Source organism: Meriones unguiculatus, chromosome 2, assembly GCF_030254825.1.
Source record: "Meriones unguiculatus strain TT.TT164.6M chromosome 2, Bangor_MerUng_6.1, whole genome shotgun sequence".
Classification (NCBI taxonomy): Eukaryota; Metazoa; Chordata; class Mammalia; order Rodentia; family Muridae; genus Meriones; species Meriones unguiculatus.
Window position 1 is genome coordinate 187,025,620 of NC_083350.1, and position 22,744 is coordinate 187,048,363.

The window sequence follows — 22,744 nt, forward strand, 5'->3', positions numbered from 1 at the left end:
TTGTAAAATAAGTAACCTACTTAGATCTTGATATCTTGGAGGAGAGAACTGTCTTCCAGCACTTTGGCAGGAGATCCTGTGAGCTGCTGTTCCCCATCAGCTGGGCAGTGTGGAAATGTGACACACATTACTGAGGCAGGGAGGGTGAGACTGTCATGGCTTCGCTGCTCATGAGGACTGAATTCTCTTTCCATAAAGTGGAAGCAGTAATGACTTCCTCGCAAGGATGCTGCAAGGATTAAATTAAGCTGTAGGAGGATACCAGTCATCACTTCAGTTGTTATTGTGGCTATTTCCCTTCTGTCTTAAATCTCGACATGAAGTTTATAAAGTTAGCGGGGTTTAAGTTCTAACTAGAGCAAGGAGTTATTACATAATGGTTGTACGAGCATCATGAAGTGTTTGCAGTTTTGTAAGCTCTGCCATCTGGTTCGTTTTCTCTACAAACTAGATAAGACTTGTACTTTCCAAGGAAATAAATTACCCCATAAACAAGAGTAAGCAGCTCCATGTCACTGTGGACTTTGGACTGTTTATGACAACGAAGGGAAAGAAACAAATGTTTTCTTTCATTCCTATTTTATTACTTGGGACCAGTCTCATTTAAGATGAATTTCATAGGCATGAGGACCGTCTAGGTAGCCATTTCCAACATAGTATTTCTTACCTCATCTTTGATTTAAGATAATTCTGTAGAAGATGAACGAAAAGTTGTTGGCAAGTTTAAGTTTTCTCAAAAGGCACAGACCTCAAGACAGTTTTCATGTGTGTGCGCTCGTACCAGCCCCATCCAGGTCTCAGCCACAGATGCTGAAGATCTTATTTACCTGAATTTCTTATTATTTTCCCCTTTAAGATCATTTTTATGTATTCTTTGAAAGTTTCACACATGTGCATAGTGTACCCTGATCACACCCACCCCTCCCTTCTCTGTTCTTTCTCCCAGTACCCTCCCAATATTACATCTTTTTAAATTTTAATTTCTATCATTATCATAATTACTTTTAGCCCAATTAATGCTGTCCATATAAGCCTGGGTTTGAGGGTACCCACTGAGGCATGGCCAACCACTGCAGAGATAAGCGACTCCCCACTCCCAGCAGCCATTAATTGCTAATAGTTCCTCAGTTAGGGGAGGGGCCTCTGTGCCCCTCCCTCATGTATGCTGGGATTATTTTTATTTTTATTTTGTGACCATGAGTGTACAGCATGTGCCCACAGAGGCCAGAAGAGGGTGACAGAGCCTCTGGAACTGTAGTTGTAGTTTTAAGCTGCCATGTGAGTGCTGGCAGTCAAACCCTGGTCCTCTGCATGAGCCACAAATATTCTCAATCACAGCACCATCTTCTTCAGCCCGGCATGGTGGACTGTTAACAGGCTTGATTGTAAAGTTAAACTCATCTCATCTTATTAACATAACAAGTGCTTTCTTCCCCCAGGAGTGTGAAAGAGACTGGCACATACAGCATGATGCCAGGTTTTTAAGTCTGAAGAATAATTGCTGTGTGGATTACAATAGCCATGTTGAGATTCCTAGGTTTTTCTTTCTAAGAATAAAGATGCAGGCAGCCAAATTGTAATCAGGGAGTTACTTGCTAATCCTCACCAATTAAGGTCAGGGTGCAAGTTGAGTGTTGAGTGCCATCAGCCTGTGCTGCTCTTTCCTGGCAGAGAATTACCAGCTCTACCAGGCCGGATTTGGTGAAGCTGCATTGGTTCTTTAGCTTGTTCTCCAGTGTGTTCACTCCCTTTCCTCTGGCTGGGTGACCCTGAGTCTGTTTCAGGCCTCCAGCCATCAGGTTGTTTCATTGTTCTCGGTTTTTAAATGTTGGTCTTACTCTACTCTGAAACATTATACTTTTAAAAATACATTAGGAACAGGTCTATAGTTTAAAGAATAGAAATACTGTCTTCACTAATGTTTTCATGGATAAGACCTCTGCCTCATCTACAAGCAGAACCCCCTTATTGTGGAAAGCATTAAGGTTGATACAGCGGAAATACAAAGAAATCCTATTCTGTCTTTGACAGACAAAGCATGTGGTTCCCCTTATATATAAAGGTGGTTCACAGGGAAGTCAGCTGTATGGAAAGAAAGAAACATCCCTCTGGTTTCTGGAGCGTGAAGGACTGGTGGAGAGGCAATTTCAGGAAGCCTTGGCCCAGGCTGCCACTTTACTTGAAGCTGTAACCCCGTGGGACTTAGTGTTTTGAAGACCCAGACTTCTCACCCTGCTGCTCTTTCAGCCGTCTAGGGAGTGCAATAAAGATTGTTAATACATCCTCCTTCTGCCCAGTTCAGCGAGCATCTTTGCATCTTTGAAGGTAGATCAGTCCAACATTATTCAATGATGGAGGCTCCCATGTGATTCCAGGGGCAGGGGTCAGAGGACAGAGTTGAGAAGAAAATCCATCTGCTCCAACATAGCAGGTGACTTCTCACCAACCTGCCCTTTGCTTGTTCTTGAATGCCTTCATTGTAGGGGTTGCCGCCCCTCTGCTTTGTGGATGCATTACTTCTCCAAGGATTGGCATAGCCTACTTCAAAAGAATGCTCATTGTCCTCAGCAGAAACATCTCATCTTGTGCTGTTTGCTTTTGTTTCTGATTACTGGTCCAGTCATTTTATTAGTATAGGTCTATTCAAAATTCCTATCTCTTTATGATTCAGTCTTCATATGTTGCAGGTTCTGAGAAATGTATGTGTTTCTTCCAGGAAATGTAATATACAGGCACATTGTTCATAGTCATATTAACTGCCTGCTGTGGTAGTAACAATGGCTCCGCTTTTGTGTCTGACTTTTGTTGAGTATCTCTTTTGTTTAGTCTAGCTGTAGGCTTTCAATTAGTTGGTCTTTTAAAGAAAATTAAAAATTTTAATTTCAATAATTTTTCAATCATTTTAACTTTGTTTCGTTTATTCCTGCTTTGATCTTTATTATTTCTTTCCTTCTAAGTTAAGCTTCAATCTGTTTTCCTACTTCCTTGTGACATAACATGTTCATGTGCTATTTCTTTTTCTGATGTAGGCATTTTCCATCAGTCATGCTTAGTACCATTTGTGCAGCATCAAACATTTTAGTGTGTTGTCTTCTTTACATCTCAAGAGGTTTTCTTTCTAATTTTCTTTTATTTCTTTCTTGATGCATTGGTTGTTCACACATATCTAGATTTTCTGGCTTTCCTTTCCCTAGTGGGTTGAAGTTTCACTCTGTTGTGTTGGAAAAATACTTGTTATGATTTCGGTCTCGCCAAATATATTAAGACTTGTAATCTAAAGCATGAGCTATCTAGAAAATGTTGAGAAGAATGTGTATTCTGGGGCTTGGGGGTAAAGTGTTCTGTATATGTCTACTAGATTTGTTGACTACAGTGTTAAGAAGTTTTCTACTCTGATTTCTGGCTGCATCAATTAATGAAGGTGGAATACTAAAATCCTCTCCTATTTTTAGTTTACTATTTCTCATTTGAATTTTGGCAATGTTTGGTAGTTATTATATTGTTGTTGTTTTACTTTTTTATTTATTATTTATTTATTTATTGAGACAGGGTCTCTCTATCTGATGCTGGCTGTCCTGGAACTCACTATGTAGACCAGGCTGGCCTTGAACTCACAGAGATCTGCTTGCCTCTGCCCCTGAGTCCAGGGACTAGAGGTGTGCCCCACCACTCCCGGTCTGCTGCTTGCATTTTCATGCTCCGCTGAGGTAAATAGATTTCTACATCTTGCTGAAAACTAACCATTCTATTATTATGACAGGCCGTTCTTTGTCTCTTGTAGAATTTCTACTTAAAAATCTATTCTGCTTGATACAAATATGACTATCCAGTTTGGACAGAACTTGTGTTTAGTTCATTTGTACCCTTCTCCTTTCAGCCTATGTGCATATTCTTGTATCTCAGGAGAGTCTTTGATGTTCAAGTAAAGCTAAATTTCTGGTCTTTTAAAAAAAATAAAAACGTTCAGCTACTCTTTGTATTATAATTTGGAAATTTAATCCATTTACATTTAAAATAATTACTGATAGAAAATAGTTACTACAAACATTTTAGAACTATTTTTATATGTCTTACAATTATTTCATCTTTCATTTACTCTCTTGCTTGCCTCTGAACTTCATTACTTTTTCTAAATAAAATACTTGAGTTCACTTCTCATATCAATTCTAGTTTTTCTATAATGTGCTCAAAACTATGTGTTTTAAGTGATAGCCGAGCTCACCTTCAATTACAGGCAAGAGGAGCATGCTCCACACATTTCTTCTGATACATACACTTCATGGTGTCAATGTTACAGAGCAGTGTTACTATAATTTCTTTATTGTATTTTTGGCCTTTAAATTAAATATTAGATTTACTCAGCACTATTAAAGTATCACAGGATTCATGCTTGTCTGCACTTACCTTTGCCAGATAACTTCATCCTTCTCATGCTTTCCCTTGCGGCCTAGTGTCCTTCCACATCTACTTGAAGAGCTGTGTTCCCTATGTCTGGTAAGGCAAGCTGACCGGTCACGCCTTGCCCAGCTGTGTCTCTCAGGGAAGGTCTGCTTCTGTTTCATTTATGAAGGGCAGTTTTGCTAGATTTTTGATGGAAATGAATGTCCAATAATTGATACTTAAGAAGAAAAATGTAAAGCAAAGCTAGGAAGTCAGCAGAACAGTGATCCCAGATTGTGTTTCTCAAGGAGATGTGACCCAGCATTTAGCATGCTTCCCAACAGGCTTCATGAGACGTGAAATTGCAATCCCGAAGTTGTAGAACTCCAGAAAAGCTCAAAGCAAGAACAGTCAAATTGAAATAAATGGCACAAATAATTTTATTTCACTGTAGATAACCCCCCATTTGTCAGAGCTCAGCATGAGTGACAGCCAACACCCAGATGGAAAATCAGACACTTGTAGGGGGGAGAATGACACAAAACTTCCAGACCTTTCTAACTGGGAAATTATACACGTAACCCTTAGAAGACCTCATCAGAAAAGGTTTCCAGAATTGTTAGCTGGGATGATGGGCAAAGACAGTGGTAAAGTTTAGGAACGGTGGCTGTTTTTCAGACACATGTGTACACACACACACACACACACACTCACACACAGCATCCAAAGAAATGTGACACAGACAAAAGAATAACATTTTAAAAAATTATGTAATTGTTCTAAAGAAATTCAGTATATTATTGAGTTATTCTAAAGAAAATCGACATATCACAAAAAACCACAGACAGCCAAGTGAAATCACTCAGGTATGCATAAAAAATAAGATTAAAACTTTAAAGAGTTTTAATGAAAAGAACCAAACAGAAATTTTAGCATGTAAGAATACTACAATGAACTGAAAAATTCATTAGAGAAATTAAAAAATAAATTTGATGAAGCTGAAAAATTGGTGGATTTGAAAGTGAGCTATTAGTCAGTGGGAATAAAATAATAATAATAGGAATTTTTAAAGTACAAAAGAATTGATGGGAAACCATCAGATGAAACAATGAATTTATTATGAAAGCCTTGCAAGAAGAGGTTAAGAAGACAAAAAACAGAGGACTCCTTTAAAGAAACAATAGCCAAGAACTTTCCTATCTGAAGAAAGAAATAGAAACACTAAATGTGGATATATGCCCAGGAGTGGTTTAGTTGGATCTTGAGGAAGCACTATTCCTGATTGTCTGAGAAAGCTTCAGATTGATTTCCAAAGTGGTCATACAAGTTTATATTCCTACCAGCAGTGGAGGAGGGTTCCCCTTTCTCCACAACCTCTCCAGCTAAGTTTTTGATCTTAGCCATTCTGATGGGTGTAAGGTGAAATCTCAGGGTCATTTTGATTTGTATTTCCCTGATGACTAAGGATATTGAGTATTTCTTTAAGTGTTTCTCTGCCATTCGATATTCCTCTACAGAGAATTCTCTGTTTAGCTCTGTTCCCCATTTTTTTTAATTGGATTACTTGATTTGTTGCTTTTTTAACTTTTTGAGATCTTTATATATTCTGAATATTGGCCCTCTGTCAGATATAGGGTTGATGAAGATCCTTTCCCAGTCTGTAGGCTGTCGTTTTGTTCTGGCAACAATGTCTTTTGCTTTACAGCTTTTCAGTTTCATGAGGTCCCATTTATTGATGGTTGATCTTAGAGCCTGTACTGTTGGTATTCTGTTCAGGAAATTGCCAAAATATACTCAAGTACACAGCAAGGACATTTGCTAAACCATGTTCATAGCAGCTTTATTTATAATAGCCAGAACCTGGAAACAACCCAGATGCCCCTCAACTGAGGAATGGATATAGAAATACTGGTACATTTATGCAACGAAACACTACTCAGCAATTAAAAACAAGGAAATTATGAAATTTGCAGGCAATTGGTGGGAACTAGAGAAGATCATCCTGAGTGAGGTACCCCAGAAGCAGAAAGACACCCATGGTATATACACTCACTTATAAGTGGATATTAGACATACAATGCAGGATAAACATACTGAAATCTGTACACATAAAGAAGCTAAGCAAGAAGGAGGATACAGGGTAAGATGATCAGTCCTCAGAAAGGCCAACGAGACGGACATTGGAAGAGGGAGAAAACAGGAAACAGGACAGGAGCCTACGACAGAGGGCCTCTGAAAGACTCTACGGAGCACTGTCAAAGCAGATGCTGAGGCTCATAACCAAACTTTGGGCAGAGTGCAGGGAATCTTATGAAAGAAGGGGGAGATAGAAAGACCTGGAAGGGACAGGAGCTCCACAAGGAGAGCAACAGAACCAAGAAATCTGGGCCTAGGAGTCTTTTCTGAGACTGATACTCCAACCAAGGACCATGCATGGAGATAACCTAGAACCGCTGCACAGATGTAGCCCATGGCAGCTCAGTCTCCAAATGGGTTCCCTAGTAAGGGTAACAGGGACTGTCTCTGACATGAACTCAGTGGCTGGCTCTTTGATCACCTCCCCCTGAGTGGGGAGCAGCCTTACCAGGCCACAGAGGAAAACAATGCAGCCAGTCCTGATTAGACCTGATAGGCCAGGGTCAGATAGAAGGGGAAGAGGTCTTCCCCTATCATTGGACTTGAAGAAGGGCATGGAAGGAGATGAGGAAAAGAATAAGGAAGGGGGCTACAGCTGGGATACAAAGTGAATAAACTGTAATTAATATAAAAATTAAAATTAAAAAAGAAATACTAAATGTGAGAAGGTTAAAAAACAGATGTAGGGTGAACCCCAAAAGCTTCATGGCAAAGTCATTAAAGTCAAGCTGTCAAATACTAAACAAGGTATTTGAAGGAGTCCTAGGAGAAAAATGATGTGTCCTCACTAAGGGACTCTCAGACCAAGCAGGCTACCCCACAGAGGCAGCAGATGTCTGAAGAAAGAACACACTCAAGACATTGAAAGTAAGAAATTGAAATTATCTGTAAAAGATACTGGAACTGGTAAAATGTTCTTTATAAATGAACCATTTGAAACCATGTTTCAAGTCAATCACCAGTAATATTTTTGTTGCTTAGGAATAACGAACAGTACTCAAGAAATGCTCATGTCTAAATTTATATACAATATTTTCATAATTGCTTAGTTGCTGCCATAATTCTTGATTTTTGCACTTATGGAGCATTAAGAATTACATTAATTGTACTCCCAAATTGTGAGTTCATAGATTTTTGTGAGTACTATTGACTTTTTAAATGAAAATTTTGTAAAGAAGAGGACAATAAGACTATTAAGTGTATTACAACTTATTCAGCTATACCTCATAAAGGCCTGAAAATGCAAAGAGTAAGGTATTATTTATATTTTACTTTCTGCATTTCCTCATTGGAATTGAACACTGGCAGCTTTCACAGCTTGCCGTTTCTATTGTGAGGTGCTGTGCACAGTAATCTAAGTTTACCTGTGTGCCCAGAGAGAAAGGTGTGTTAAAAACGTGGCAGTAAGCAGGATCTAGGAAGATCAAGGCCCTTTACTCAGTTCTTCTTTGTTAGGGATGTTTTAAATTCAAACTTTTTTGCCTTTCTGCTGACAGTGTTCTTGAAAATGAAATTTCTCTGGGTTACAATCCATTTGACATTATAGACATTTGCTTTGCAACATAATAGGACTGTTTTCGCTCTACATGAGAGGCCATAGTGATATTTTCCAGTTCTGTACTCATCATTGTTCTTTTCCGTACATGAAATGTCCCCATTTTCTTTTATAATTGGACATGGAAAAATCATCCCAACCCAGGGACAAATAAAGGCCGGGAGCAAGGATTGTACATCTTGCCTGTCCTCTGACTGACATCCTTGTGAATTTGTGGCAACAGAGTTGCAATAAAATCTCCTGTAAGGGAGCAGAGAACTATGATTGGCACCATCTCTCTCTCTCTCTCTCTCTCTCTCTCTCTCTCTTTCTCTCCCTCTCTCCCTCCCTCCCTCCCTCCCTGTCTCCCATCCCCTCTGGCATTGTCACAGGAGCCATGTGCCTTGTGCTGTGTGGTGCAGTAAGCACCAGTTTATGATGTAACTAAAGCATGCTCAACACTTGTAGTAACCTGATTCTACCACCATTATTTGATTTGTTTCTTTGTTGCTAAATATCTTTCCAAGTGGTTTGGAAAGGACAGTCATTGGGAAATCTAGATGAATGAGTTCTAACTTTGTCAGGGTTTCTGTTACGTGTGACATTTCTCATGAAAGTGATTCAGTCTGGCCTGGTGGCATAGGCCTGTGAACCCCAGCCAGCCAGTAGGGACCCTGAGGCAAAAGGCTCACAAGAGCTATAGAGCTACAGACAGCTCAGAGTAAAGCTGGGCAGGTGTAGCTCAGGGTTCACAGAATGCTTTGCTTTGTATGTGTGAAGCCCTGTTCAGCCTCCCAGGACCTCTCCCCCATGCACACACAAAAAAATGAGTCTGTCTGGGGTTTACTAGATTTTGCCTTTTATCAAAGTGCATTCCCACTGAAGTTTTTTTTACAAACTATCTCATGGCCTTTGGTGTTTATAGAAATAGATACAATTTGAGTGTTGGGCATTAAGAGGACTTTAGGTGGAAATTCTGTTTGTTCTTGGACCTTTTATGTTTTCTATTCTGTTCAGGAAAAAAGTACAATTATTTAGTTTATTTTAAGGGCTGGGGAGAGGGACACACATGGAAGGATGTGTGTCTGTATGGATGTGTGTGTGTGTGTGAGAGAGAGAGTGTGTGTATCTGTCTTCTCTCTGGTGGTGTGTGGTATGTGTGTGTGTGTCTGTGTGTGTCTGTGTTTATGGGCACACATGTCATAGCACATGTGGAGGTCAGAGAACAACTTTCTGGGGTCAGTTTTTTCCCTTCCAAATGTGGGTTCCAAGGCTCATCTCAGGCTCTAGATGAATGTTCATTAAATAATGAATATTATTTAAGCATCTAAGGGAAAAAAATCAGTTCACCCTAAAGTATTTATCTTTATCATTGTTACTGACAAGGTGGGTTTCAAGCTGTGTTCCTTAGACCTATGCGGCTAGCTTCAGTGTTGCATTTGGCTCAGTGGAGGGAAACTCCACTGCCTCCTCTGTTTCCCTTTTTCCTCCCTGTTGCCATATACTTGAAGCTAAAATCAAGTTTTGATACACAGAACTTCATGCTTTGTTTTTAAAACTAATGCCTGTACAAAAATGTCCACTACTGTTGATTTATAAATAAAATAATTTTAAAATATATTTAGGATCTAGGGACATGTCTCATGGTGGGTTTTGTTCAAGCACGAGGATCTAGCACCCAAGTGGAAAGCAGAACACTGGTATGACACCCTGTAATCAGCACTAGGGGTGCAAGTGGGAAGACCTCGGGGTTCACTGGCTTGTCAGTGGGCTCAACCATGAGCTCTAGGTTAACTGAGAGATCCTGTATAAAAAGTAAGGCAGATAATACCCAGTGTCTGCTTTACTGTGTCCATAAAATTTTCTAATGCTCTTTTTCTTTAACCCTAAATTCACAGGTACTTCTGTTGTAACTGTAAAGGCTTTTGCTCCTGTCTCAGTTCCAGACTCCATTACATATTCAGTTTTTAGCGGGAATGAAGATGGAGTGTTTTCCCTGGGTTCTAACTCAGGTAATCCCTTTCTACTTTATGATGACTTTTATTCTCTTTTTGCTTTACTGGCATTACTGAGAAGTAATTCTGGTACACTTGAAAAAAATCAGGGCAGAAGAGGGTACAGAAAGAACCCAAGAGCCAAAGGATGGGAAAGAGGGAAGAGGAAACCCTCCCTGTCTTCTTGACATGGTCTAGATGCTGCACGGTTTGAGCTCTCAGCAGTTGTGGCACGTGCACGGGACCCACAAAACACGGAGCCTGTCAGCAGACACTGTGGACGGAGGAGGGTTCCTGATGCCTTACCGCTACACAGGAATGGGAGGCTGTGGGTGGGGGGAAAGCTGCTTCTGCTCAATTCAGTAATCCCCACCTCTGCTCATGCAGTCAGCCCTGGTTAAAAACACAGGCAACTCCCAAAAGTAATACCAGTAGAAGAGAGACTTGTTAGGAATGAGGTGCTTGGCAGGGGTTGAAGAAAGTAGGAGGAGATAATAGGAAATGAATGTGATATGATATTTATCATATATATCACACATATTATATATAACATATCTGATAAGTAATTCTGAAATATCACACACACAAGAAATTGTGAAAGGATGAATTCAAAATTAAAAGTTTGAAATTGTTAGAGATAAATAATTGTAAGGTAAATCAGAATTGTTCCACGGCAGCCCATGAGAGATTATGGGGAACCCAAAGCTGTGTATTTGTTGATTCGTATAGAGTCACTGAAAATTATTTTCTTACTATTTCCAGAATAAACAGAGTCTATTCTGCCTTTTGAATTTTTGAAGCTGCATTGGCTTTTCCTCATAATTTACTCACCGTTTTGGAAACTGAAGATAAAGTTAGGGACATTGTTGAGACTGAATTTGGTTTAAAATAAACACATACTCTGGCCTTGGGGAGTTTTCACTGGAAGGGCCTTGAATTCTTCTCTCGCCTCCACTGGGAAACCTGAGGACTCATGGGAGGCTTTTCTGTGGTGTTAAAGAAAGGACTTACAAACAGGGTGTGTGTTAAATTCGGCTTTAGTTAGACTATTATTACGCTGTAAGTAAGCACCAACCCATTACACAAGCATGAACCATCAGCTACCTGACAGCAGTCAACTACTGCACTGTCAAACCCGACCAAGAATATTGTAATACATTCAGCATCACTGTGTAGCTCAGCTGTTTTATTTTGCCATGTTAAGCACTTGTTGGGAAAAATAAGAGTGAGTTTGTTGGAGTAAAATCATCTCGTCCAGGGCTGTGCTGTGACTGATGGTTCACCTGGCCTTCAGTCAGTGTTCTAGCTGAGATGTGCTAGGAGCCTTCATCTCTTTTTCCAGTGTGGAACAAAGGACAGTGCAGCAAACATCATCACTCCTTAACTTCCTCATGGCTCCAGAGTGTGAGGGTCTGCGAGAAAAACTGACATTAAACATATTTAGGAAAACAATAAGAACAGCAAGATTTGCGTACTTCCAAAGTTATCCAGATCCTTCGCCTATATCACTCTTGTAAGGTTCAGGCATAGTCTACTCAATCCCACAAACTCCTTTATTAAACAAAAAATAAACTTTACCTACCATTAGATCAAAGATCTTACCGGTAGACATATATTTTTTTGACAAAGCAATTAGCTGTGTTGAAATTTACCTTAAAATAGTTTTAAAATATGTGTAAGATGGTACAACAAGAGGAATGTAATTCCCACTAGACAATGGAAATTATAAAGCCTACTTATCTATCTCTAGAAATAAGACCTCATTGGAGGCCGGTGAGGTGGGTCACATCATGAATCCCAGCTCTCAGGAGGCAGAGGCAGTAGGATCTCTGTGAGTTTGAGGATGGGCTGGTCTTATCTAGTGAGTTTTAGGATAGCCAGGGCTATGTGAAGAGAGCCTGTCTCAAAAACAAAACAAAACAAACAACCAACCCATCACCACCAAAAAGCCTTACTGGAACCAGGAAGCCACACTGGGTCCCCTCCCTTTCTGGTCCATTTCCCCCTTCCCTGATTCTCTTGTTTGTTCCTTCCTATATGGTGGTCTAGAAATTTGTATACACTGTTGAGTGGCTAAATGAAGGAAATTTACGAGTGTACCCTGGACCCTCTTCTTTCACATCAGGTGATCAGCAGCCTGAGGCTGGTGCAGGGCACCAAGTTACCATCTTGTCTTTATTATCCTCCTGTGTTTGAATCCCTACCCAATGTTATCTTTTAGCTTGATCAAAATCACACTGTGTCCTCTTTGGTGACTTGATGGTAACAAAGCCCCATACTTTAGTGGAGTGCCTAACACATTCTCCATCAAGGAGGGTAGCCATCGATGACACATGCCCTGTTGCCTTCCTGTTTCAGCTAGTCTAAGAATGTCGTACTCTTTCTTGCTAAAATTAATGCAATGATGCTTTTTCACTTTTTAATTTTTTGACAGCACTGACATTCACTCTTCTGTCTTTGCAATGAACAAGTTTGTATATGATATAAAATGCAACTCTCATGTGACTTTTTGCACATTAGCAGTAAAATTGTGCCTAAAAGTATATAACGTAGATTTTTTTTCTGGATGTGTATTATAAAATAGGAAACTGGTAGGAATGATAAATCAGTAAAATTGATCTCTGAAGAGACAGTCACTTTCCTTAAGGATGAAAACTGGATGGGCCTCTGATCCTCTGTTCCAAATGAAAGGTTTACCTTTGTGTTTGAATTTCAAGTCACTTTGGTTTAAAAACACGAATTGCAGTCTGAGGCTGCAGGGATTTGTGAATTTGACCAAGATTGAGCATATAAATAACAGCTGGTCCTACTCAGGCCATTACTTGGTAGACTGACAGAAAACAAAGTGATCAAGCTTTCAGTGTCTCCCAGGCACAGCTGTATCCGAATGGAGCTTAAGCACTGTGGGATAACATAAATATTTGCCCCACTGTGCTTCGGGCTTCCACAGATGTGTGCCCACAGTGTGTGACTGGCTGAAGTAACCTGATCACATCATCAAGCCAGCACCATTTGAAGAATCTAAATCTCATTCTGGTGTGGATTTTGCAACTTGGACAGAGCTCTAGCTGTGCATATATTAGAAACTGTTCCTGTGGCTTTGTTCTCCTGCTGTTACACCACTGGCAGCGTAACACACACACGCACAGACCTTTCAGGGGGACATTGGTGAGGCTTCTTGGCAGAGCAAAGCAGGCAGCTTTCTGCCCAGGTGTTGGGCACTTCCCTCATGGCCACATCTGCGATGTTTCTGAGAGAAATGCACACGTGTGATGCAAGGCAAAACGTGGGCTTCGTGTTTGTGCCAGCCTGGAGCCCCCTCACGAGCTTCACAACTGTGTGTCATTCATCACGACCAAAACGAAAACCAAGCAGAAAGCATCAGAGCTGCAGGTCCATTCCAAATGTAGTTAACAAAGGCCCAGGAGATCTTGACTGAATTCCATTTTGCCTCCCGCCAGCCGGCACACGTTCTCCCAGACGGTGCCTGCACGTGGTGCCGTGCTCCTTATTTCTCCTTCCTGGACAAACAGTACATTATGGTGTGTTCTGGGGAACACCTCATCTCCCTCTCGGGCTTCCATCCCCACAATGCAGAGCTTTCTGATTTGCCCTTTTCACTGCCAGTCACAAGGTGCATCACAGTGACTCTGCAGGGTCACCCTAAATACTGTCAAGGGATTCTGGTCACAAGCAGAATCAAGTGGTTTCCACAAGTGGTTTGTGGAAGTGTCAAAAATGACAGCGAATTGCTGATGTTTTCATTTAGGCAGTGGAGGGAATGGAGAGGTGGCACAGAGGCTGAGGGATGTCTCTCTTTCAGTGGCCTGACGTTAGAGTCCCAGCAGCCATTTTAGGCATCTCACAGCTGCCTGTACCTGCAGCTCTAGGACATCCAAAGACCTCTCTCCGTCCTCTATGAGCATTTCACTTATGTGCACAAATTTACACACATACACATACATATGCATAGCAAAATATTAAGTTCTTAAATTTGGTAGTAAAATCCTTAATCTAGAATATAGGTTCCCTCAAAATTGCAATGCATGTGCCTTCACATGCCCGGAAATTCCCATTTCCAAACCTTCTTCAAGACTGTTTGTTTGTTTGCTTTATAGCATCAGATGTCGTCCCACAATAGACAAACGTAGTGGAAATCACCTGAAGAATGTCTTAGCTAGGGCAGGAAAGTTGAGCTGTGGCATCATCCCCCAAGGTCCACTTCTGTAACCCCATTCTGTGTTTTCTATGGGGTGTGAGAATATTGAATGCTGGCCCGTGAGCGAGGTACTGGGGATATGATGAAGTTCAAGAGACAGGGAGTGTGCTCAATGTGGAGTCTACAACAACAACAACAACAAGGTAACCAGACTGAAACAGCTCTACAGAGATGATGCAGCTGTCCAAAAGCAGAAGGCATAGGATGGATGGGTATTCATTAGAGGAAGGGGAGTCAAACAAGACAACAGGCAAGACCGAGGTAGAGCAGGCCTAAGCCAGCACGTCCCTGCAAGTTAAAGCTTCCCACCTCTGTCACAGCGTGGAAACCCTCTCTGCAGGAGAACAGCAGCTTCCTTGTCAGTTCAGAATGGAGCCTGGATCTTGGGGAGATCAGCTCAACAGCTAATGCTCAACTAATGCAGGGACCGAGGAGGAGAATGCTGGTGGTTTAAGGAGACGGAAGGAGATGTGAGAAATGTTGGAGATGTCCCAGTCGGTTAAAGAATGAGCGGCCTTCACACGACCCCAAGTTCCACTCACGGAACCGTCATAAAAAGCCAGATGCTGTGTAATCACACGTCTGCAATCCTAACATTCCTCCTTCGAGAAGGCAGAGGCAGACAAGTTGCTGGAGGTCTGTGGGCCAGCTAGCCTGGAGTACAACAGATAACAGCAGGAAAAGGAGAGGCCATGCATGTCGCAGCAAGGCTGAAGACAAGAACCAATTTCCAAAAGCTCTCCTCTTAGCGTCACAGGCACACTGCGGCAGGCCTCCCTGCAATGGATGGATGAATGAACAGATTGATTATTTAAAAAATGTTTAAAAACTAGATTTTGCAGACATTGGCATAGGATAAATGTGAAAATTTATTTTTTAAAAAGATTTATTTATTTATTTTATATATGTGATTACCCTATCTGCATGTACACCTGCACGCTATAAGAGGGCACCAGATCTTGTTATAGATGGTTGTGAGCCACCATGTGGTTGCTGGAAATTGAACTCTTCCTCTGGAAGAGCAGACAGTGCTCTTAACCACTGAGCCATTTCGCGAGCCCCAAAGTTTTATTTTTTTTATATGAAGGATGATGTAATAGAAAGCTACCAGATTACAGACATTTGCCTATAAATGTCATAAATCCACAAATGTATGTAAGTTCCCCACTTTTTCCATACATGCTCCAGTCAGAGCACATGAGCCAACAGTGTTCTCAGAAATTTTAAAATAACATCACCATTTCTTTCTAAAATTTTCACCTTGGGAATAAACTAGGAGAACTCATCGTAGAAGAGCCTGAACTCCTTGATTTTGAAGTCAGGAATGAAGTACAACTCACCATTCTTGCTGAGAGCAACAGGCATAGAGCCTTCACCAAAGTAGCAGTTTCCATCCAGGATCTGAATGATAATTCTCCACGCTTTACACAAAGTGTGTACCAAGCATCAGTGTCTGAAGGACAGTTCTACAATACTCATGTCATACAGGTAACAGAAAACGTGTGTGTGTGTGTGTGTATGTGTGTGTGTGCGTGCGTGCGTGTGTGTGTCTGTGTGTGTGTGTGCGCATGCGTGTGTGTTACCAATCAATCATTGCATTTCAAAGTACCCATGACCCGTGACCAACATGTAACTAAATTCTAACAATTTCCAGGACACGTTCACTGCTTAGTGGGTTGGATGAACTTTAGACGGCAGAAAATCTGAAATTCCAACGTTCATTCTTCTTCATTGATCCTGTGCACAGTTGCCGGCCACCTGCTTTCTCTAAGTACTAACAAAGACTATGTAGGTCACAAAAACAGTACTGAATCCCAGCTGAAGAGAGGGTGAAGCGGAGCTCATTCCTCTTGATGGCAGCTCTGGCTGCAGCTCCCAGGGCCACTTCTATCTTCCCGTGTTTACCAGCTTTATTGGCCTGACACACATCTTGGCGAAGTTAACTATGATGGAGATGTGTTTCCAGAGTACTAGAATGTTAACACCCACCTTGGGCAGTGTGCTATCTGCATCATGCTTAAATAGACGACCCCAGGGGACACAATGGATTTTGTCCCTATTTGGAAACTAGTTTCTCTTCCTGGTGATCTTAAAGGCTGCTGTGGCCTTTCTAGACCACAGAGATAACTAGCATGCCGTCCTGATGAGACGCAATGTATTCCATGTGGTCCTCATCATCCTCTGAGACCTTGGGCAGAAGTTTAAAGAATGAACTGAGGAGTAAATAAAAACAAAACCAGGGAATCAATATAGGAGCCCAAGAGATGACAAGGGATGTGGGCTGAGAAAGAGTCACAACAGATATAGAGAGCATGAATTAAAACAGTTTAATAACCCAACAGCTTAAAATAAAATCTTGACTCCAATGATACAACTGGTGTAGTAATTGGAATCCAGCACAGAAAACCCTGCAATATATCTCCACGGGAAATGTTACAGACCCTTTGTTCTAGCCTTAACACTACTTTGAAAACTCACCAAATAAGCCATTAGGGTGATAATTTATAGCACTAAATCTAGGACTTGATTCATGCAACGGTCCCCTTGAGTTAAAACTTCACCATGAAATAGAAAAGTCTCATATTGGCCTATTTTATAGGCCATGCTTCAATCAGATAAGAAAGGCAACCCAACCGAGGGCTGAGGGGGTGGTGGGCAGCTTGTTAGATAAAGCACTTGCCACACAAGCGTGAGAATCAGAGCTCAGATTCCCAGAACACCTGTAAACGCGTATGTGTCAGCCTGCTCCATCCTTAGAGGGGGAGGCAGGCACTCACGGGGCAACTGGGCTAGCTGCCTGGCTAGACCAGCTTCAATTGGTGAGCTCCAGGTTAAGGAGAGGGTCTGCTTGAGTATAGAAACAAAGTCACCTAATGTCACCTTCTAGCCTTCTTCCACACACATATAAGCACACATGTGTGTGCACACACATGTACATGCAAAAATAAAGTGAGAAAGAAAGTTCAAGTGAAGATTTGCCATCTAGTGTGTGGAGTTTCCTAAAACATTCATTTCCTTTTTTTTTTTTTTTTCTGGAGGCAGCATGAGTCCATGGCAGAACTAGAAAACTTCTCTACAAGCATATTATAAGTTTACAGTAACTTTGCTAGGTGCACAGTTATAGCTTGAAACATGTGAGTGCCATTTGGCAATTGTTTAAATGAATATGTAGACATTTTTCTCTCCCATTTCCTCCCAGTCCATCTAAGGCCAGTGAAAGAGCCAGCTGAACATTGGTATGACTAAGCCAGCGGCTCTCAGCCTGTGGTCATGACCCCTTTGGGGACCAAATGACCCCCTCACAGGGGTCACTTAAGACCAACGGAATACACAGATGTTTACATTATCATTCACTACCGCAGAAAAATTACAGTTATGATAAAGCAATGGAAATAGTTTTATGGTTGGGGTCACCACAATAGGAGGAACCATATCAAGCAGCATCAGGAAGGCTGAGAAGCGCTGCTCCAAGCATTGTTCCTGGAATGCATTGGATAATCTGTATTCCTTGCCAATTCATTTCTCCGAGAAGCCAGCCTGGATCACATTACCAGGTGAATCTTTTCCAACAGAAAGCTTGGTTTCACACAGGTCTTTGCTGCTGACTTGGATGAAGGCCTGAACAGCCTGGTGGAGTATTCCATTGTGTCGGGCGACCAAGCCTTCCAGATTGATGCACTGAGCGGGGTCATAACCACAAGTTCCGCGTTGGACTACGAGTCCGCCAATGCCTACAGGTGTGTTCTGGCTTCACACTCAGTCGAGAGGTCTTGCCCAGCATCTGCCTGACCGATCATTTGTAGTACTCTCCTTTTGCCTTTCTCCCAGCCTCCAGTTGCCCTTCAGTCATGTCAAAACACTCTTAGGAATTATTGCCTGTTTTGAAAAAGCAACTGGATTAGATCTGCAGTTCCACACATCCTCTTAAGAAGCAACAGGGAAACAGTCAAAAGACAGAGAAGTGTCCAGTGAGTGGAAAAGCCCTTTGCAAAAGTCTCTTGTTACTGTTCACACAAAGAGTAGGACTGAATGGCATTGCTTTGTGGGTTTCTTTGTTTTTTGTGTTTGAATGCACAGCCTTGTCATCAGGGTCCTTGTTGTGGGATGTTAGTCTAGCAGAATGATCTTATTAAAAGCTGATGTTCAACATTAAAGATTGTGGCCAAGAGTCTGAGCAGTGCCAGCCTCCAGAAAGAGCATCTGTACTGCAAGCCTACTGCATGTTATCAGGAGTCTGTGTTCATCAAGAACACACACACACACACACACACAGACACACACACACACACACACACACACACACACACTTACAGCATCTTACTAAACAAGGACTCCAAGAAACCTAGAATGGCCCACAAATGGATATTCCTCAAAGAATGGTGGTGCAGCCATTGCATAGAACACTCTGAAACTGATTTCTAAAAACAGGTCCATGTAGGACAGAGATCCAGAGCCTCTTATTCAATGAACTGAAATAAAAACAGACACAGAACTGTAAAAATACCAAGACAGGCATCTTTAAGCAAAGCAGGAGAAAAAGTGAGAATGCATTGCAGGGGATGAGTGGCTTCATGGGTGAAGCAGACCCTCCCGGGCTCTGATGACTGTTTAGAGCTTCCTCTGTGGAGTTAAGAAAAAGAGGAGTTTGCTTATGAAAGGGCCACAGTGAAGGTGGCTCTCGGCTCTGACTGATACATTAGATACCATAACACTTTGCTACCGCGCATGCCCATTCTTTTACCATCTGATTTTATTCATATGCACACCCAACCATGCACAAGCATAAGGCTCTCAACAGGGGTCCTCCCTTAAAGTTTATTGAAAACACAGTAGTGCCTTACTATGCACACACCCAAAACCAGTTCAGGCTAGATCAGCCCTTCAATTCATACATTGGTAAAATATTTGTGTAGATTCGAGGTAAGCTTGATTGTTGCAGAGGGAAGACAAACATAGTCTAGAGGTGGGTATATGTGTAACTACTGCAGGTGGATCCAAGGTTGCTGGGCATGTTTTCCGGAGAAGGGTGTGTGTTCATGGTGAAGGAACTAGCTGCCAAGGGCATAATTGAAACAGGCAGATATTTAGACCGCAAAGCAAGTACAATTCAGATTACTGAAGCATTACTGAAGCATTCCCGAAGCCTCCTGCCTCAACTACATAGGAAATGACAAGAAACACCCTGGTGTCTATACGGCATGATCATCTGAGAAAAGGAACATTCTTTTGTTTAAAACACTCCTCAGAGAAGCTGTCAGTACCGCTTGTCTTTGGAGAAACAGTAGGCCTGCCTGTGGTAAGCAAAGTTGGCTTTTCTTGCTTATATTCCTTCTCATTTACATTGTAATAATATTTTGTGCTTTTATTCCAAAAAGCTTTGCACATGTGTCCCATAGTTGCCACTTATCTGTGATGGATGTGTTCTGAGAGTTCTCACTAAAGACCTGAGACTTACAGTAAAGCCCATATATACTGCTTCATTCTGTTTCTCAGTGCCAGGCAGGATGGCCATATAGTAGCAGAGTCAGTTACTTCTTTCATTTTTCTGCCCTGTGGCATCGTAAGCGACTCAGGAATGACATGAACAGAGGCACAGCTGCACAGCTGCACAGCTGACTGAAGTGGGTACTAAGTAACTCAGTGGCAGGCGACATATACAGTGTGGACCCACTGGACAGAAGAATAATTCACACTCTGGAGAGAGGAGAAGAACGTGAAGTTTCACCAAGATACTCAAAACTGTAGCTATTTAAAGCTTATGAATTGTTTATTTCTAGAAATTTCCATTAAGACTTCTGGATAGTGGTTGGCTTTGAGTAATTAAAACTTTGAAGCAAACAACCAAACCACTGGCTACAGGGTTTAGCTACTGTGTTTCATTTAATTCTTATAGCCATTTCATAAAGAAGTTAAGGTGAGAATTTTATTTAACAATGAAAATTACATAGGTGGCATATTTTGTGTTGTAGTATGACTGGAAATTTGAATTCAGACTTATACTCAGTGACTCTGACCCTCAGTCACACTGTTTCTATCACACAAGATGAAGAACAGACCTTCTGATGGGGGGGGCGGTATTTGAGGCTACTTTCATGTTTCATGAGAAAAATACCATCTATTTGTGTGGTTGAGCACTGAAAGCTGTTTTGAAGGGAGCATGTTACTGAGTGGACTGAAGCAGTTACCCATCCCAGGCCCTTCTAATTCTGAAAGGTTGATTAAGCATTTTTTTGTTTTTTTTATTTAATATATTTCAAAATATTACTTCAAAGGTATTTTTTAAAGTTTAAAACCTTACCCTAAGTTAGCAGTTGGAAATTGTTTTGTAATATTTTAATATAATTACTAAAACTATTGTGCTTAATGCATAAATTTGTTAAAACTCAACATTTTGCCTCATTGCTACCATGGCAATTTTAAGCATGAAGCACTTTCCCCCCCCCCACAGATGACTGTAGGTAAATCTCAGCTCATGTTCTTTCAGTGATTCCAATCTCAGGGGTTAGTGACAGCCTGTCAAGTCCCGGGAGCTAAGCACTTTCCAATTGTGATGGCTGGCTGTTACAGACTTCTTACTCAATGGAGCTTAGTTAGCAATTAAATCAAATAGCTTTCAACTTTTTCCTATTTGCGTCATGTTCCCAACATTTAAATTAGTCCTAATATTTAAAAAGGCCTTTCTCCAACTCCACATGAATAAATTAACTCCAAAGTGTCAGAAGCAAAAGCCAAGAAGTTGACTGCCCCTCGTTTGCCATAAAAGAAAATTATGTGGGCCTTTGTATATCTGCAAATGCCTTCATCTGTACCAGCACTATATAAGCATGTGTGTGTACATGTGTGTGCGCGTGTGTGCATGCCATAGTGTGAGAACGGAAGTGAGAGGACTGCACGTGTGAGCTGGTTCAATATCCCACTGTGTGGGTCCCAGGGGGTCAGCTCAGGTTGCCAGGGCTGTTGGACAGGGGCGTTCAGCATCTGAGCCTTGTCTCCGGCCCTCACAACAGTCTTTAACATGGACTCTTCTTGAGCTGAGTAAGTTCTTTTTGAACAGGGAATGCTTCCTTTCTATCTTCATATGTGATTTCAGTGTTTCTTCCCCCTGCCCATTTGTTTTGTTTTGTTTTTTTTATTGCTGTTTTTGTTTTGGTGTTTGCCACTTTTGGCTGTTGCTGTGGATTCTCTTCTGTAAGTGTTCAGAAGACACTGACCCTTTTCAGGTTTTAGACAGCTGGCTTTGCTTTTTGGCTAAATTCTTTGGGATGTTTCATATATATAAAACAGGAGGCTGAAAAGGAGTGAAGATCATGGAAGAAAAACCTTGTATAAGATATATGCATAGGTATGCATGCACAAACACACATATGTACATCTGTTTATAAGACATATTACATGTATATTTAACAAGTAATACACCAAACATATTTCATAAATGGATCTTGAGGTGTATTGGAGTGCTGCATCTTGAATACGTTCTAATCTCTGGCTTCCTTCCACACTCTGATCTACACCCACCCCTTGACAATTTGTGTCTTCACATGCCCTCTGCTTCCACCTTGCACGCCCATTTTCCTCTTCAGCCTTAGGGATTTGCATATTTTAAAAAATTTCCTCTCTATCCTCTCAGTGGAATTGAGGGAAGAAGAAACAGAGATGGTGAGAAGTCACCTTACCATCCTTCACCAGAAATCCTAACTCTTTTCAGAGCTGTTTCTGGTGTTAGCTGATATTTTTATTTTTCTTAAGATTTCAGAAGGAACAGAAAATTCTTGGTAGATACTTGGAATATAATGGAGAGAGAATTTTTAAAATTTTCTTCTGCCAACGACTTCAGCTTTTTAAGGAAATTAAGTGAGATCTTATCTGGTTGAAGGCCTCACTGAAGTGCGCTGTGGTGAGAGCGGCCTTCCACACTTGGGAGAAGAGGAAAAGATGTTCTGGTTTAGGTAGGCCTGTTCTGAGTCTGGCCAGTGTCGTCGTGGCCTCTGCTGACACTGCTCAGCACAAGCTCTCTGCTGTGGGAGCCAGATGAACAGGCTTCAACCCTCACAAAGACTGCCAAGGCACCTTCAGGCAGCTTGAGATCTCGCGGGCTCCCTCGAGTCTCTGTAGCCTCTGTAGTCTCCGTAACTCTCCCAGTCTGTCATTTGTTCTTCCAACCAGCAACAGGCTGCCTTTTCCTCACCCTTTTATTTTGAAACAGAACCAGAGATTTTCTCCATGTCAGACAAAGCACACTTTTTTTTTTTTTTTTTTGCCTGACTTAGGCATTGCACAGAACCCTGAGGCTGTAGCATTTGGAGAATACAGGTGTTTGTGACAGTTAATGGCAGAGCTGATGGAAGCCTAACATTACTGTCTCGGCTGACCCTTTAGGTCATGTGGGGAGGCTCATGTGAAAGGACTGGCGTTGGCACAGGACACACCAAGACCAAGTGCTCAGCACAAAGAAGATTTATTTGCCAGAGGAACAAAGGGCAT

The 22,744-nt window shown here is 41.5% G+C and overlaps 1 protein-coding gene across 1 annotated transcript in view; it reads left to right on the plus strand.

Annotated features, from left to right (window-relative positions):
* The window catches only part of Dchs2 (dachsous cadherin-related 2), a 211,934-nt gene that overhangs the window by 170,172 nt on the left and 19,018 nt on the right, over positions 1-22,744 (plus strand). The window contains exons 14-16 of the mRNA XM_060378495.1: positions 9,949-10,062; positions 15,540-15,751; positions 17,855-18,000. Coding sequence (XP_060234478.1) covers positions 9,949-10,062; positions 15,540-15,751; positions 17,855-18,000 — 472 coding nt within the window. The remainder of the gene's footprint in view (positions 1-9,948; positions 10,063-15,539; positions 15,752-17,854; positions 18,001-22,744) is intronic.